The sequence below is a fragment of the Alexandromys fortis genome, unplaced genomic scaffold, assembly GCF_014885135.2.
Source record: "Alexandromys fortis isolate MF-2015 unplaced genomic scaffold, M_Fortis_MF-2015_v1.1 scaffold_26, whole genome shotgun sequence".
Taxonomy (NCBI): Eukaryota; Metazoa; Chordata; class Mammalia; order Rodentia; family Cricetidae; genus Alexandromys; species Alexandromys fortis.
The window spans coordinates 4,294,613-4,313,716 of NW_026067894.1; the positions used below are offsets into that span (position 1 = coordinate 4,294,613).

The window sequence follows — 19,104 nt, forward strand, 5'->3', positions numbered from 1 at the left end:
GCACGGTCCCTGAAACGCCAGCAGGTTTCTTGCCTCCTGGCAGGGACTGGGAGTGGGAGGAATGACACATTGCTAAATTTAAGCTTCAAAAAGTCTGAGGCTGAGTGTACTGGTGCACAATTTTGATAACAGCAATCTAGAGGCAGGTGGATCTATGTGAGTTCAAGGCTAGCCTGGCCAACATAATAAGTTCCAAGACAGGCAGAGCTACATAAGAGATCCTATCTCAAAACAAAAATAACACCCCCCCCCAAAAAAAAAGAATGGGAAGAGGAGTTGAAATTAGGCCTATTACAGGGAAAGCAAAATGGAAAATATTTTCAAGATAGCCCAACGTAAAGACATTTCTATTTTCTAAGTCCACATAAAATGAAGAGCTGATGTATGAAGAACTCCAAGTGAGGTGTGTGCTAGGTCATATGATACCACTATCACTGTAGCAAGGGTTTTCTAATGACAAGAGCACACAACTGAAATCAATGCTAAGCCCTTGCATCACAGAAACAATAAAATATCTTTTCAAATTTAAATTGTATGTATATGGGTGGGTGTTTGAGCATTGGCATGTAGCCTTGGTGCCAAGGAGGCCAGAAGAGGGCATCAGATCCCCTGAGACTGGGGTTGACAGGCAATTGTAAGCCACTTTGTAGATGCTAGGACTTGAACATGGGTCCTCTGGAAGAGCAGCCACTGCTCTCATTACTGAAACACCTCTCCAGATCAATAAAATATTTTAATCAAAAGGAAAACTAACTGCAGGTCATGGTGGGGCATTTGGGAGGCAGAGGCAGGTTGCCATTTTGAGACCAGCCTGTACTATATAGTGAGTTCCAGGATAGCCAGGGCTACAGTGAAACTGTCTAAAATGAAAAAAGAAAAGAAAACCTAAAATTTGAAAATGCACAGCTCAAGAGAATGGGAATCCAGCTAAGCAGTAGACAACATGCTCAGCAACGGCGAGTTTAGTCCTCCTACCCATTCAAGACACAAACTAGAACAGCTCATTTCTAAAAGGAGCATCATCTGGGAGTCCATGTTAAGTACCGAGATTATAAGCTCTAATGCTTAGTCAGGTGTGGTGCGCACTTGTAACTAAAGCAGTAGAGTGAGGCAGGAAGATGCCAAGTTCCAGGCCAGTGCTAAATAGTGAGCTTGACACCCTGACACACACACACACACACACACACACACACACACACACACACACACAAAGGAAACAAGACAGAAGAGAGAAGGAGGAGAAGGGAGGGAGGGAAGGAAGAATGAAGGAAGCGAGATGGGGAGGGAGGGAGAGGGGAAGGGAGGGAGGGAGGGAGGGAAAGGAAGCAAGGAGTGGAAATAATGGTTAAGTGTAGAAAATACATGATTTCAACAAAGCTTAACAATTTAATATAACAGCAGGACAGTAGTGGCGAATGAACACCTTTAATCCCAGTTCTTAGAAGGAAGATGTAAGTGATCTCTTGAATTGAAGAACAGACTGGTCTACAGAGCTAGTTTCAGGACAGGGCTACACAGAGTTACCCTGTCCCGAAAAACAAAAATACAAGCATATAAACGTCAGTATTTGGGAACAAAACCAATAGAGCTGTAAGTTAGTGGAGAGGTAGCATACTTGCCTAGTTAGTGTGAGACCCTGGGTTCTAGGTCAAGTACCATAAAATAACAAAACAAAGGGGGTGTGAGGGAGGAAATCGGGTGAAAATAACTATTCACAAGTCACTAACAACATAGCACTAGTGAGCATAATTGACCTCAAAATTAGTGATGGCCAAAATCACAAGTCTCCAGTTTAGACCTAAGTTATTCTAAATGCCTTTGGCATCTGTTTACTGCTAGGTTTACAATAAAATGATTTCCTGTCTGAAAGCAGGGCTCAAAAAGAAAGAACAAGTAACAAGTTTTCCAAGCCCTGCCCTCTTTGAGGCAGAGTGCAGAGGTCACATTGGTCATTGGCTGCTATCCTAAAGCCAAACTGCTGAGCTCAACAGCCTGCAGGGCTTGCTGAAGCCCATTACCCTCCCCTCCCTGGAGGCTGGAGCAGAACTGACATGACTCTGCACGTGACTGACTAGGTGGCACTTGAGCCCAGAGCTCCCTAAAGGAGATGCCCCCAAGGCTCTGTTGAGTCTGTGAGTGGAATTTCAAAAGTTTGAACATCTATTATTTGCCCTTAGCTGTTTCTGAGACCTTGAGACTTAATAAACATCTTATCATACAGGGGCATAAATTTTTATTAAGGCAATTTTACTGAAAATGAAGGGCCTATTTTTTCTCACGGAGCACATGAGCAAGCTGAACACAGTGCAGTTGTGGGGAAATGGCGGGAGGGGGACCACAGTGCAGCTTTGCCATGGAGATACTTCAACTCTGCAAGCACTCATGAATGTTCAAGAAAAGGATAGGCACAGAAACCTACAGTGCAAAAGCAGCAGCAGCTGGGGTGGTGGAAGGAACCCCATGGATAAAGAGAACAAAGCCACCCCCCCACACACCAAAAAAAACTACAAAGGTTCTAACTCTGGAGTCATGGATTCCCCCATCACCTTTATTGAAGGGGCTCCCGTTTATCTTCCCATTGCTTTGCTCCGCCTCACCATCCTGTTCATCTAGTTGTTCAAGAGCCAACTGGCGCCAGCTGCGCAAGGAAGACTTTCCCACCCAAAATCCATCATTGCTGTGGAAAAGAGAGAATGTTAAGCCCTAGCAGGTGACTCTTAGTATTCCCTCCTTTTATGTCTTTCCCCTGAAGCCCACAACTAAAATGATTATAAACAGTCAAATCACTACTGTGCACACAACTGTTTTTAATCCGATTCCTGATTCGAGCCATTTTCACGCCTCACTACTGAACTCCAGGTGTCTATTGCTTTGTTTCCATTCTAGATCATGCTCTCTTTCTCATACGTTGAGTTCAAATCCATTTCAATCATATTCAACTTTCTTCCACTTGATCACTACTCTTGGCACACACAACTCTTAGTATCTAAGTTGGCACAAAGATACTTGGGTATACACACCCTTACTGATGTCACAGAGGAGGCCTTGTAGAATTGGGCCAAAGGGAGACCAGGCTGAGGTCTGCTAGGAGATTCTTAGGAACAAATGACATGAACACAGCAGGTGCCATCACTTAATGGCTCTTGGTTGAATTAGAGGTGCTCTGTGGAGTGCGGGTTGACACCCAGTACCCACTGAGTCCCCCGTTCGTCTCAGCATCACTTCATCCTTGCTGAAGGAGACACTACCTTCCCCGGCCTGAGTGATGGTTCTCCAGACAAGCTTTCTGTACTCTGAGTATTGGCTCATGTGGTCAGGTCCAGACCTCTCCCATTCCTCTTTTACAGAGCGAAGGCTGTGTCTGACTCAATTTATTTTTACAGAGTAAGCACTGCAAAAATTCATTTTTTAAGACAATTCTAATTTAGCTGGGTGATGGTGGTACATGCCTTTAATTCTAACACGCAGGAGGCAGAGAGGCAGGTGGACTGTGAATTCAAGGCCAATTTGGTCTACAGAGAGTTCTAAGACAGCCAGAGCTACTCAGAAAAACCCTGTTTCAAACAAAACAAAATTTCTAGTTTAAGGGCTGGAAAGAGGGCTCAGTGGTTAAGAGCACTGGCTGTTTTTTCAGACAACCTGAGTTTGATTAAGAGAACCCAAAAGATGGTTCACAGCTGTCTGTGCTCTATTCCCCAGGGATCCAATGACCATTTGCACCTTCTGTGGGAAACATACATAAACAAGATGTACGTGCAGGCAAAACACCTACACATAAAATAAATACATTTTTTAAATTAAACTAAGAAATGTGTATGTGGTGTGTTTTGCAATGTTTAAAGGTGCATATGCACACATATGCTTAAAGGTACAAAGTGCACATGTATGTTTAGAGGTGCAAGGTCAGTGGTCTTCCTCTTTATTCACTGAGGTGGGGTCTCTTTACCCGGAGCCCACTGCTTCTAGCTTGTCCCAGGAATCCCCCACTTCTGCCTCCTGGGACGACCATGTAACTCTTTATGTGGCTATTCAGGACCTGAACTCATCTTCATATTAGCAAGGGAAGCCCACAGTCCACAAGATCATCTCCCCAACCGCAGAAAGAAAAATATTTTTTGTTAAGCATCCTGGGCTCAGCAGTAAAGGAGCTTGCTGCCAAGCATGGCAGGGCCTGAGTTCAATTCCTTAGACCTACACGGTGAAAGGAGAGAACTACCAACTGAAAGCTCTACTCTTTCATGTCTACACGGGTCAGGAAACGTGCACACGCCCACAAACATGAACAAACACACATACACATGTAAGTGAATACTGCGGGGGGGGGGGGGGGGGGGGGGGGGGGAGTAAAGGATGCTCACTCGCTCCTGTAGCCCAAGATGTCCTCCTGTCTTAGCCTCTAAAGTGCTAGGAATACAGCTGGATTCCTAGCTATTCTCACGGTACAAGTTTTACTTGAGAACTGCTCGGCTACCGACCTTCACTTAACAGTCAACTCTTTCCGAAAATGAGTAAGCAGCTGTCTGATTACTGCCTGGCAATGTTGTAGGCTCTCATAAACAGCATGCTGTGTAACATACCCCTTCATTGTTGTTTTCAGCAAATTGTTGACGGTTTTGTAATCTTCATTTAATTGGCTCTTCAGGCGCAGTACACGACAACGTTCTACAACACAGTCCTTACACAGGGCTTTCACTAAAGGCAAGAAAGACAATGAAAATAAACTTCATTCTCACACAGACTTCCTATGAGAATGTTTCCAGTACTAAACAAAATACACAAGAATTTTAAATCTAAACCACAAATTCCTGCCACTCCCCAAAACAGGATTTCTCTGTTTAACAGCCCTGGGAGACCTCAAACTCACAGAGTTCTGCCTGCCTCTGCTCCCGAGTGCTGGGATTAAAGGTGTATGCTACCACACCTGGCCAAACCAAATTATTACAATAGTCTTTCTAGATCCTGATCTTGTTGATCTAGATACTCACTCATACATTAAGTTTTCTAAATAATGAAGAGAGTGTTTATCAACTATAGTAGTTAATCAAACGAATCTAACTAGAGGAGGGAGGGTCAACAACATATCCAACAACTATACATGTAATTCATGCAGACATGACTTCCCAAGCACAGAACACTGAAGGGATGAAAACAATAGAGGACATGGCACAGTGCGCAGATGCTCTAGAAATCACATGCTGTTTCTGTGTTTAAATTTCATTTATTATTACTGTGGGTATATAATACACGTGCACGTGATTACATGGAGTCTGTTTTTTTCCCTCAAGGGGGTCCCGGGAAGCATTCAGGTCAATGGGCTTTGTGGCAAGTGCTTTCACCTACAGCGACATCACATCGGTCCTGAAATGTGATTCCTTGAAAGATCTTACAGGAGTCGGAGAGATGGCTCAGTGGTTAAGAGCACTTGTTCTTGCAGACGACCCAGGTCAATTCCCAAGACCAACATGGTGGCTCACATCCATAACTACATTTCCAGGGGATGATGCCCCCTTCTGCCCTCCTTGGCACCAGGCATACACATTATACACAGACATACATGCAGTCAAAACACCTATAAAAAGATTTAGCCAGGCAATGGTGGTATGCGCCTTTAGTCCCAGCACTCAGGAGGCAGAGGTGGATGGATCTCTGAATTCAAGGCCGGCTTGTTTACAAAGTGGGACAGCCTGGGATGGGACAGCCATGGATACACAGAGAACCCCCCCTCCAAAAAGATTCCCATTGCGTAATTTATTAATTCTGGATGGTGAGTACTTTAGAATGCAAAAGGCCTAGAGCATATAATTAAATGTTAAGCATAACCAAAAGTAGCACTTCACTTCAGGAAAGAGGAACTGGAGGTCATGCAATTCCCTTAGCCTCAGTGGAGATTAGCATAGAACCCATGTGGCCAGTTGCTCATTAAAAAGAACATGTAGTGTAGACATACTAAATAAATAAAAATTTTAAATAGAAATAAGTAGACACTTACTTGAGAAGAAGTAGCCAAAACTAAACAGATTGGCTATTTTTGACTATATAGCTTCTATACATTCAAGAACTAAGCAGATTTAGAAACTAAGAAGAATTTCCCAAACCTACACAAACAAGACAGAATGGGCTTTGCAAACAAAGGCTCAAGGCTTTGAGAAAGATTAGTGTATGTGCTGGGAATCCATTCTGTCTGTACTCCACCAGTCGCCTAGCAGTACTTCAGCTCTACTTGGCGAGCCCATTTTGCAAAGTTTAAGAATGCTCGGTCTCTCAGTTAACTTCAGGTTGTCATCCAGTACTGATCTCAGAGAGTCTCTACTACATTTAAGCCGAGAGGGTGGACGCTCTGACTTACCAGTTAGTCTTGGACCTCCTCCATAGCGACTGTAGAAAATGTCAGCTGCATATTCCGATATTCTCTTCATAATTGATATTTTATCTGGATGAAGCTTGTCGTGGGAACATAGGCAAGCATGATTATCAATAGGTTTGGTGGGTGTTGATTCATCCAACCACTTCTGCAGCCATTCAAGAGAGACAAATTCATAGGCCTCTGAGAAAAAAAGGAATGGGAAGAAACTATGTACTTTTATAGTTTTGGACTAAGTGATCCAAGTCATTGTCCTCAAAAGACAGCACAAACTTTGTCCAAAGTCAGCAGGATCAGAAGAATCAATGGGAGGTGTCTGATGTGTGACTACAAATCCCAGTTAGCTAGCACTTCTGTGACCTCGCGTTGTACATGGAAACACATCTGCACAGAGCCCTATGGGATCGGCGGGTATTATTAGCCACATTCTACAAGAGGCATCCACAGAGAGAAGTGCCTTGCTTGAGAGCACAGCAGAGCTTCCATGAGGACACTTGGGTGCTGGATGGAAAATCATCACCTCATCCCTTACTCTGCACAACTGTGTGATATATATCTGAAGATTAAAATGAGAAGTCAGGATCGAGCTGAGTTAAAAATTTAACCTTGTCACCTACAACCACACTTCACAAGCTCATTTCATCATTCAACTTTCCTGAATCCAGGATGGGACTGGTGTTAAGAAAAAGTATTTAAGATTTCCCCCAAAGTCTGTGTTACAATCTATTCATTTCATTGTTATTAATTTCAAGAAAATAATGCATTTGAAATAAGTTCTAGGGCAGAGTACACTAGAACAGAATTATCAGTTTTCAGGTTCAAAAATTAAGAACACCAGACATTTCAAAACAAATTTTAACTTGGGGAGAGGGAGTCCCAGAGTTCCCCAAAAGACAAAGTTAAAAATAAAGGGACAGCTTTGATTACTTACAAAGATCTCCAGTGAGTCCCAGCATAAAACATAGAAGAAAACACACAAAGGTTGAATTCATGTATTTGTATCGTGTGCTACTTCTGGCGAGATCTGAGGGGCAGACACTTTAACGCAAAGCTCACTGTGACCAGTTTCACATCCCCGGAGTCACACATCCAGAAAGTTAACTCCCACTTCATTTTAATTCAAACATTTCAATGTTTTGACAAAAAAAAAAAAAAAAAAAAAAAAAAAATTGGCGTGTCAGATCCACTTCTGCACTGAAACTGGATAGCAAGGGGCAGCACTAGGTAGCTGCAGGGGGAGATGACCTGCCTGCTGAGACCAAAGTCTAATCCAAGTTCTGCCTTAGAAACTCAACGTGAGCAAGTCACTTAAACTCTCTAGGCTTCAGATCTTTAATTTGCAAAATGAAGGTAATAATACCTGCCTTCTACCTACCTCACAGAGATGTTGCTGAGTGTAAAAGATAAGATATGTGAAGCATTTTGAGCTTTTTGGAAGAAAAGAGATATAGAAAAGTTAATTATACATACAAACAAAATCTATAAGAGGAGACCGTAAGACACAGGACAGGTAAAATGGTTGTGGCATCCTACAAGTATCAGCATGACAAGGGCTGGGGTGTAGTTCAATGATGCACTATTTGCCTAACATGAGTGCAGCCCTGGGCCGAATCCCCAACACCATCAACAAATGAAAAGCAAAACAATAATACATACATGCTTTTAGTGAGGCACACAGCTCAGAGTAGAGAGACTGCCCTGAATGTGCACTGCCCTTGTTCAATCCCCAGTACTAGTATCATCCCAGACCCCCAAATCATACCATAACCAATTATATTCAAAACACCTCCCACATTCTGTGCTGTTTATCAGGTTTAGGCTGAGTGTAAAAGGAAGGTGTGTGTGTGGCGGGGGGGGGGGGGTGACCCTTATCTGTGGGAAATAAAGTCTTCAATATTAAATACTTCCTATACAAAGTCAGAGAGTAAAGTTTTGAGTATTTTCAAGGGGAGTGAGGGATTGATACAGGTTCCCACTTAAGAAATAATTCTCCAGGTTCTGTTCTTCCAGCATCCACAGAAAAGTGAACAGAGGGCGACACCTTCTGTTGGGGGGATGGGCCAAATCGATCTGCCTATTGAAGCTGGCAGTGGTGGCTCTCATCTATAATCCCAGCACTCAGGGGACTAAAGTGGGAGGGTCACCCGTGTTTGAGGCCAGCAGGAGCTACATGGTGAGCTCCAGACCAGCTTGAGCTACGGGAAGACCTTGTCCCAGAAGACAAAAAGAATTAACCACCATAAGGAGGAAGTCCTTGGACGATAAAGACACACAATGAATATGTGCTCAAAGGCAGGTAGGTCCAAGGTAACCTGTCCAATCATCTACTAGAATCTCACTGAAAACTTCCCAAATGAAGTTTGCTATTTTAGCTTTTAAATGATTACGAATTAATGTAAGATCCCAAGATTGGGGGGAAAATCACTTCTGCCTTTACAGTAGCAGACACTGTACACGATTCTGATCTAACCTCCTACTCATCATTACCCAGCTTTGGCTTCAATGTGCTGGGGTCCTGGGAGAGCTACGGTGATGCCCCTGTAATCCCAGCACCAAGGAAGCTGAGGAAAGAGAACTGTCATGAATTTGAGGCCACCCTGGGTTACTGAGTAAGGTCATCTTGAAATAAGTCAAATATCATGAGTGAGTTTGATGTGAAGTCCAAAATAAATAAAATTAAAAAAAAATGAATTTTGAGTATAACAAAGTTAAGAGTCCTGAATAATAATAGCATGAAAAAATATAACCGTTTCTCTTGAATTCAAGCACCTTCAAGTTTAAATAACAGCAGCCAAAATGATAATGTTTTCATTTACACTGAGACTTGGATTTTTAGGACAGGTGGCCTTTCAAAAGAATACTCATACAACAATATAAAACAATGATTGTTTTAGAATGAGGAGTTCCCAATAGGTAAAGGTCCTGATTGGTCAAGGTATAGAAGCCATCATGGCGCCCTCAGAGTGAGTGGTTCACAATCCAGGGTCTCTCCAGACACAAGCATGCACTTTGCCCCACAAAGCTTCACCCTCACTCCCTCATGCCATTCTGTCTTCGGGGCAGGAGTCCTCTTTTCCTTCTGCACAGTCCAAGAAACTGACTACAGTTTGGAGAACAGATTTCTATGGCCAACACTTTAGACTAAAGGCCCATGAACTGAGTGCTCTTACTCCTGAGTTTATTTCCTAATAAGTACAGGTCAGTGACTCTTTCAGATACTTCTAGCACTTAAACACAGTTCAAGTACCAAGTCACAAAGAAGGAAGTGAATCAAATCAAGCAGCAGTTTGGTATGACGTTTTTCCTTCTTTGGGTGTTGGGTCGGGACCTATCTTTTCAAGCACATGACCCTCATCTGAGCTGTACCAGTCACAGGAGGAAACACCTCAAGACTATTCATACTGGCCTAGGGATGTAAGTCATCTTTGATATAAATTATAGCAGCAATGGAAAATTAATACAAAAAAAGCGAAACCACCTGTACAATTTTATGCTTGAATGCTTATTTTAAGTTCATACACATTGCTCTCCTCCATATGTAGGAGCGAGGCTGGAAGATGTATTTTGTGATCTGACAAACAATTCATAGCCTAGCCACTGAAGGCACAAGGTAAATTTGAATAAACAAGGACACATAAACAGATGAGCAGGTTATATCAGAGGTGAACTAGATAAGATTTTCTACCTCAACATTTCATATGAAAAATTGTACACACACACACACACACATATCAGTTAATACTCTTAGAAAACAAAGCATTTAAAAACAGAAGAAAGGCCACAGTGATCCAAGCAGATCTGGCTTTAGAAACATTTTATCTCACAGAAGAAAAAAAATTGGTTTTAAGACAAAGTTTCATTATGTAGACCAGGCTAGCCTATATCTCACAGGGATCTGACAACATCTGCCTCTTCGGGTGCTGGAATTAAAGGTATGCACCACCATGCCTAGAAGTAAAATATCTTCTTTAAAAAAAAATTATGACAGTATGTGTGTGCATGGTAAGGAGGTTGGCATGCAAGCATACAAAGGTCAGAGAAGTCTGTTGAAGTCAGTTCTTTCCCACCATGTGTGTCCTGGGAATCAAACTCAGGTTTTTAGGCTTGGCAACAAGCACCTTTTCCCCTGAGCAATCTCTTCAGCCCACAGTAAAAAGGTCTTTACAGGTCAAAAATGCAGAGAGCTGACCTAGGATTTATCATTCAGGAATAGCCTCCCAATTCAAAAAGGAAGTGACAAGATTATATAGGATGCTTGATATCTAGTTACTGCCAGTTTCCATAGTGATTTTAGAGTGTTTAAGCTGGCCTCTAGGAGAGAAAACTGGTTTTCCATAAACTCTTTTACAACATTTAAAGATTAAAGCACCACAAAAGCAAAACCCCAGACATTCAATGGCAATAGTGTTGTCCTGGAATATCTCACAGACCAGTTCCGGCAGGCAACCTTTGGTACAGCTCCTTCACCTCCTCGTGTTTCGCTTTGCCTTTGTCCACACTCTGCCTGCGCATCTCAGCCATTTCAACACACCACTCCTCAAACTTGGAATTATCGCGATCCACCAGCTCTTGAAGAAAGGCTATCCAAGAGAGAAACACAAAACCAATCTTATCCTCTCTTCCAAAGACAGATTACACTGATATGCACACTATCATCTAGGGATGAATGAATGGAACCCTCTACTGGTGAAACCGAAGGTGGAATGCAGTCAGGTGATCCCTACCCCGACTGCCCAGAAACATCAAATGGCTCTACACTACAGTGTGTGGAACAGGCCAGGGAGACCAGTTTCTTTAGCTCTACAAGTTGAACAAAATAAAACCGAACATCAATTTAAGCTACCTTCTAACATTGAGAATTGTTTCTGCCTTTTTTGGGAGGTTGGGGTAATAGAACAGTCCTAAGGCTCAGTCGTTCCAAAAACTCAGTAGTTGTTGATTTGTGACCAGCACTCACTTTCATTGACATCTACCATACTGAAGAGACCTGCTACAACGTGAGCAGTCGGGTGATGGTCATTAATCCACCTGGAAGTACAGAATTCTACAGCATCTCCAGAAACAATTTAGAAAAAGTGATTACCTGGGACTTGAACCACTGTGTGATTCTTTTCCTGGGTTTGCAGTCTATAAACCAACATGTATGCATTTCGAGAACAATGAGTTCCTTTGCCACACTTGGGTTTCCGGGTCTGGGATTTAGAAGGCTCTGCTGGGATAAAGAAATAAAAGACAACTTAACTAGATGGTCCAAACCTTAGGGACTTGGGGGATACATAAAAAAAATTACTTATATGCTCAGTGCACAAACATCCCCCAAACGCACATTTAAAAAGCTGCGTGCAGTGGCACACACTTGCAATCTCAGTACTCAAGCAGTGGGGATAGGCAAATCCCTGGAAATTGCTGGCCCTAAACAATAAACTCCAACCTATTAGAAACCCTGTCTCAAAAAAAAAACAAAATGGATGGCACCCGGGGGACCCGAGATTGACCTGACTTCTGCATCCACCCGAGTGCACGTGCACATGCATGCACACACACAATTTCTAGGAGTGGAGATCTGGCTCAGCAGTTAAGAGCACGGGCTATTCCTGCAGAGGAACAGAGTTTTCAGTTCCCAGCACCAAGTGTTAGTTTACAACCAATTGTAACTCTGCTTCCAGTTCTGCCACTCTTCTGAAGATCACACAACCTGTTCTGGCCTCCAAGGGCAGAAAAGCCCGTGGTACACTTATAAACAGGAAAAATAAGCACACACTCAAAACAAAACAAACAAAAACTATCTCAAAAAATCCAAATGAAAAAGTTATTTAAGTATCAGAACAGAATACTGATAAGCAAAGAGATTCTCTTAAGCTCTTTTAAAATTGAGAACTGCCATATGTATAAAATGGATGGTAGACCCTCACAAGACGTTTAAAAAGATTTAATTTTAAATTGTGTGCGAGCGCACACGTGCATGCAGATATGTGAACATAAGTATAGGTACCTGTGGAGGAAGCCCTAAGCACATGGAGCTGGAGTGCCTGTGAGCTGCCAGATGTGGGTGCGAAGAACCAAACTTTTATCCTCTGAGAGCAACAAGTACATCTAGAAAAAGTTTCTGTGTAGCACTAGCTGTCCTAGAATTTATTCTGTGGACCAGGATGGCCTAGAACTCACAGAGATCTGCCTGCCTCTGCCTCCATAGCGCTTGGATTAAAGGTGTGTGCCATCACCACCCAGCATGCACCAAATCCTCAGCTAAGCCACTGCTCCAGCTCCCTAAGACTTTAACTCTTACAACTCCATTGCCACAATGTAGACAGCTACAATAAACTTCAGTAAGAAACACAAAAAATGAAAACACAATTACTTACAATCTAAGGCTTACTTATGAAAAGTACAATAAAATAAATTTGATCTTAACAGTGTTACCATAAAAAAACACTACATTGAAAATTAGGAACTTAAAAAAAAAAAAAAAAGCCCACCACAGACCTGTTTAGAATGCTTATTCCCAGGCTAGTGGCAGGACCTAGAACAGGTGTGAAGTTTAGGATGGGGCAGACTGGCAGATATAGTGTGGTAGGGCTGGTCCTTACTCCCAGTGCTCTCTACTGCAAAGTTCATCTTGGATACCCACATACTTCAGCCGTCAAGAGCTGAGCTGCTTACTCAAGACCTTCCCCGCCATGAAGGCCCACAATGCCCTAAAATCATGAGCTTCACTTTTCAAAGCTTTTCAGCCTTCAGCTTTCTATGTCAGACATGCAACACTAACAAGAAAAGCAACAGACAGCCAGGTGGTGGCGCACGCCTTTAATCCCAGAACTCGGGAGGCAGAGGCAGATGGATCTCTGTGAGGCCAGCCTGGTCTACAAAAGCTAGTTCCAGGACAGGCTCCAAAGCTACAGAGAAACCCTGTCTCCAATCCCCCCCCCCCCCCAAAAAAAAAGGAAAAAAAAAAGTAACAATCTATAAATGGAATGAGACTTAGAGACACTAAGCCAGCAAGGCAGGCCTAGGAGCCAAGAAGCCTTGGCAACTCGGCTGTGAGCCAGGTGTGCTGGTGCACAGGTGTAATCCCAGCTGTACCATGGCAGAGGAACCAAGAGGCACATCCAACCTGGGACTCCCTCAAAATAACTAAAATCTTCAGTATATCAAACAATAATAATACCAAAATAATTTTTAAAAAAAGTTCAGATCCCAGGTAGCGAAGTGAAAAAGATCACTGGCTCCCGTAAGAGCTGACAACTCACTGGGAAACAAAGCTACAGCTGATGATAACAGCTGAGCTGATGAGAGGGGTCATGAGACCATGCTCAGAACACAGGTTTTCTGCCACAGTTACTAACGTCTCAACTCAGAAAGAAGATGGCATACTTCCTCTGGGAACCCATAACCATCCTTCCCCTGCCCAGGGAATAACTAACTGAAACTGACCCCTTCATCTTCATGCTTTCCTGGTCATCTCTGGGGCAAAATGTTTGGTTTTTCTTGAAGCACGAACTGCTAATAAGAGATGCCTAGTGGTGTTAAATATCCTTAATAACCATTAACAATCTTGATGCATGACAGCATCAAACATTGCCAGTAAAAAAAAAAAAATTAATATTTTAAGACAGGCATGGTGGTGCACACCTTTAATACAGTACTAAGGGGGCAGAGGCAGGCAGATCTCTGAGTTCAAGGCCAGCCTGGTCTACTTATTAAGTTCCAGGATAGCCAGAGCTACATTGTGACCCTGTCTCAAAACAACAACCACAACAAAATTTATATTTTAAAAGGGCACTCACAACTTAAAGGTTTTACCTAGATCTTCCTCAATCCCTAGTTGTAATTTCTTCCCCTCCATCTTCTCTATGTCTTCATCATTGAACTTGTACCATTCTCCAGACTGAGGATCTTTCACATGGGCGATGTAGTGGCCAGAATAAGCACTCACTCCTCTGTGGATGAGGACAGCACTGAGTTCATACACAAAGGACCCACCTACAAGGAGAAAGGGGCATAAGAAATACTTTCCATGACAACATACCTTACAGCTTTAGCCTAAACTGATAATAATGTTATCAGTTCTTTATCCATCTGACCAAATACAAAATGTGACACCGAAGAGCCGGGCATAGTGGTTGTACCCCTACGACCCAGCATCTCAGAGACTGAGATAACAGGATCAACAAGTTCAAGGCTACTGTGGGTTATGTGCAGCTAAACTACTCAAATGGGCGAAGATAAAATAAGGTGACTTTTCTTCCTTTTTACAGTATTGGCAACTAAAACAAGGAAGCCTGAAGCAGGAAGATTACCACAAGTTGGACGACAGCGTCAGCTATATATTACATACAAACATATATGTATGTATATATTCCAGAGAAGCCTGGAATATACGTGAGCCACGTCTCAAAACAACCAAAACTTAAAATGGGGGGGGGGGGGAATAAAACTTTTTTTTTGGTCTGGCCTGGAACTCAGCTATGTAGATGAGGCTGGACTTAAACTCAGAGATTCATTTACCTGCCTCTGCCTCCGGAGTTCTGGGATAAAAGGTGTGTACCTCTATGCCCAGCTCAATAAAACCTCCCAAAGTTTGGAAAAAGTAGCTGGGTGTAGTGGTATATGTCTTTAATCCCAACACTGGGGAGGCAGAGGGAAGTGGATCTCTGTAAATTCCAAACTAGCCAGATCTACTGAGACCCTGTTCAAAAGGAAGAAAAAGAAAAGAAAAACCAGGTTAGGCATGCACACGGTATACAAACATACATAAAGACAAATCACTCCAACACATACAATTAAAACAAAATGTAAAACAAAAAAACAATCAAAACAAACTTAAAAGGCAGCCAGTGGCTCCAGCACCCACAGACAGGCTCACAGTCATCCATAACTGGATCTAATGCCCTCTTCTGAGCTTTGTAGACACAAGGGATCTACATACATACACACACAGGCAAAGCATTCAAGCACATTAAGAAAAAAGAAGGTGGTGCACACCTTTAATCCCAGAACATGGGAGGCAGAGGCAGGTGGATCTCTGTGAGTTCGAGACCAGCTTGGTCTACAAGAGCTAGTTCCAGGACAGACTCCAAAGCTGCAGAAAAACCCACCTAAAAAAAAAAAAAAAACAGAAAGAGAAAAAGAACAAAACTAAAATAAATTCTTTAAAAAAAGCTACTTACAATAACTAAGCATAATTCATCAGCACAATATATGGGACCATTCCTATGTCTATAGATACTTAAACTGTTAGGATCTGGAAACTTTCAGAAACAATATAGTAAAAAATAAAAAGAAAGAAAGAAAAAAAAACCACATCCAACTTTATTTTGTTGCTATAACTCTTAAAACAGTTCATCACTCAATCAATAAAAATGCTGGACCCTGTTTTAGACTAGAAAAAAATATTAGTTGACTAAAGGAACGAAATCCCAGGATACTTGTAACTTAGTGAGTAGGACATTAATAAAGATTGGTATGTGGGTCAAAACTCTGGGCTAGGATAAAAATACTACTGAGAAGGGACACAAATATTTCTGAACTGGGCCAGGGAGAATCCCAGGGCTCCTGAGGTAGAATGGAAAGCCAGGAGACAGACCTGGTTGGAAGCTTTTGGACCAGCTAGCCTTGGAGTACACAACATACATAGCAGCAGAAACAAGACAGACCCCACTCAACAAGAACTGACCCCCAAAGTTGTCGCCTGACACCTCCAGACATACACTATGACAAACGCACACGGTATTTCTGTCTTAAATGTATTGTTCAACTGGCAAGAAATAAGAACTCAGAACTAAACAGCACATTACTGTCGCCAGCTAACCACGGCAAAGCCAGCATACGATTTCCTTCTTGTACCAACAACATGAATCTTCCCACTCTTCAATTCTTCCAGAACACACAAAAAATTGTTTTCTGTTTGTTTGAGTCAGGGTTTCTGTGTATAAGCCTGGCTGTCCTGGTACTTGCTCTGTAGATCAGGCTGGTCTCAAACTTGGGGATTCACCTGCCTCTGACTGAGTGATAGATAGGATTAAAGGCATTCATTACCATGGCCTGGCCTGAAACTACTTATTTTAGTCAACCACATCATGCCAACAGATCTCCAAATTTTTCCCTTGAGGTTGATCATTGGCAGATAAGACATTTTTTAGAGTCTATGAATGAATCGTGAAGGATTTCTTTCTATGGCAAGCTTATTTCATTTTCATGTCTTGTCATTCAGGTTTATCCTTGTCACAGAGGACAGAATTTCTTTGGAGATATAAAGTATTCCATTTTACATGTAAAATCCATTATTTTCTTTAAAACCAGAATTCTTACGTTTACATAATAACAGAAGTGAATCTTTTTTTAAACAGCATTTAAAAAAATGTATTTATTTATGATGTGTACAGTATTCTGTCTACATGTATGCCTGCAGGCCAGAAGAAGGCACCAGATCTCATTATAAGTGGTTGTGAGTCACCATGTGGTTGCTGGGAATTCAACACAGGACCTCCGGAAGAGCAGTCAGTGCTCTTAACCACTGAGCTCTCCAGCCCAGAAGTGAATCTTTCTGCCACAATAAATAAGTTGTAGAAAATTACCAGCTGTGGTGGTTTGAATGAAAATGGTCCCCCATAGGCTCAGGCTATGTCTAGTTACTAAATGTCTAGTAACCATTTAGTGAAACTGTGTGGGAAGGATTGGGAAGTGTGGCCTTGTTGGAGGAGGTATTTCATTAGTGGTGGGCTTTGAGGTTTCACAAGTTCACCAGACCCTGTCTCTGGTTGTCTCTGTCTCTCTTCTTGTGGATTAAGATATAAAGCTCTCACCAACTACACCATCCATACTTCACAAGGACAAAGCACACTTTCAGAAGATGGAATACAGAGAAGAGAATCTACCATCAAAAAATAAACCCATGCCAAGGAACTGTATAGACAATTTAATTACTTGATCTAAAACATGGTTTCACAGGGGAAGGGAGATGGCTCAGTAGTACAGTTCTTGCCACACCAAGCGAGGACCTGGGTTTGATAACCAGCATCCACTTTACAAAAAGCAAGGCATGAAGCAAACGAGACACCGCAGCAGATAAAGGTGCTCCCGGCTAGGCTGGTGACTGGAATTTAATCCCTGGGTCCAAGATGGAAGGAGACAATCAGCTCTAAATTGTTCCTTATCTCCACACATGCACCCTGGCATGTATAAATGCATGTATACACAAAATAAATATTTTTTAAAGCAAAGTATAGGTGGTTTGCCTGTCATCCCAGTGCTGTATAGATAAGAGACAATTGGATTCCTGAAGCTCATATACCCTAAGTGACAAGTCCACGTTCAGTGAGAGCATGCTAAGAGAATGAATGAATGGAATAGAAAAAGGAAAGGAAGGAAGGAAGGAAGGAAAGAAGGAAGGAGCGAAGGAAGGACAGAGGAAGTAAATAGCTCTTGAAGTAGACTCCTCACATCCACATGCATGCATACAAGTTTACCCACTGTAACAGATATGAAGCCATACATACACAGATACACATACAACTAAATAAGGTGACTCCAGAGCCAGACTTCCTACAATATGTTTCTAATTACTGAGACAGTCAGGGTTAAACAGCAAGACTTTGTCTCAAAGGGGCTGAAGAGATAGATGCTCAAGGAGTAAGAGCAAGTAAGAGCATATGTTGCTCTTGCACAGTCCCGCCGGTTCCAATGGAACTGACGCCCCCTTCTGGCCTCTGTGAACAGCAGGCACATGAGTATGCACATACACTCATTTAAGAACTCACACTTATGGAGAGTAAAAATAAACTTCAAAAGGAAAGCTGCCTAGCCTTGCAGAGCAGAAGAAAAAAAGACAAAGAAACTTCGTGGCCACAGATGGACTGGGTGGTCCTTAAGCCTTACTCTCTGATGACAGCTAACTAGGCAAGTGTTCCAGAAATAGGCCAAAGGTCTTTATGGAGGAAGCTGAATCTGTCCCATTCTAGGAAAATCTCTTTATAGATCATTTCTGATGAAGAAAGCCAGCATGTCCAGTCTTGCCTCTCAGTAACAAGCTAGCGACCCTAGAGAAACAAGGACCTTGGAAACTGCAATGAAGAGCAGAGAACAGCACAAGGGGCTGTAGGACGGGGCTGGCGGCACTGTGTGTAGGAAAGCAGGTGTGACTAGCCAGGAAGGAATAACTGGAGTAGGGAGCAGGACATAGGGGGGGGGGCAGTGGGAAGCGCAATGTCAGAGAATTAAATGACAAATCTAAGTGCCCCATTAATTTACATCCTAACCAAAATAGTTCTTTTAAAAAGGGGGGGGGGGCTGTGTGAGAATAAGTCTAATTAGAGAAATAAATCAGTAATCATATCAAGCATAAACAGATAACTCAATCCAGATAAAGTCCATGATGTCCAATTAGACTGAACCCTACTTTGAGGACACCTGGGATGGTGTTTTCTCCAGCCACCCTCCCCACCCAGAGCAGCAGCACAGTCGGGCAATTATGTGTTACCATATATCTGGCACTCTCCCAGGAGGCAAAAAGAATAAAACAAAAATGTAAAAATGCTTGGGGGAGGGTGTGTGTGAAGCCAAGTGGTGGTGGCACACACTTTAATCCCAGCACTCAGGATGCAGAGGCAGGTCTACATGGTGAGTCCCAGGACGGCCAGGACTGTTACACAGAGAAACTCTGTCTCACAAAAAACGAGAAGGGGAGGGGAGGGGAGGGGAGGGAAGGGAAAGAAAGAAGGGAGGAAAGCACCCAGCGGGCTTTAGGT

The 19,104-nt window shown here is 42.6% G+C and overlaps 1 protein-coding gene across 4 annotated transcripts in view; it reads right to left on the minus strand.

The window, feature by feature from the left end:
• Positions 1 to 19,104, minus strand: part of Usp48 (ubiquitin specific peptidase 48) — a 71,904-nt gene that overhangs the window by 31,904 nt on the left and 20,896 nt on the right. For 2 of the 4 annotated variants that reach the window (XM_050152342.1, XM_050152323.1), the window contains exons 10-15: positions 14,162 to 14,341; positions 11,445 to 11,570; positions 10,792 to 10,941; positions 6,347 to 6,544; positions 4,578 to 4,692; positions 2,547 to 2,677 (exon numbers count right to left, since the gene is read on the minus strand). In XM_050152342.1, the coding sequence (XP_050008299.1) occupies positions 2,547 to 2,677; positions 4,578 to 4,692; positions 6,347 to 6,544; positions 10,792 to 10,941; positions 11,445 to 11,570; positions 14,162 to 14,341 (900 nt within the window). Of the gene's footprint in view, positions 1 to 2,546; positions 2,678 to 4,577; positions 4,693 to 6,346; positions 6,545 to 10,791; positions 10,942 to 11,444; positions 11,574 to 14,161; positions 14,342 to 19,104 lie in introns of all 4 variants that reach the window. The other 2 variants (XM_050152333.1, XM_050152315.1) reach the window with 1 other exon arrangement.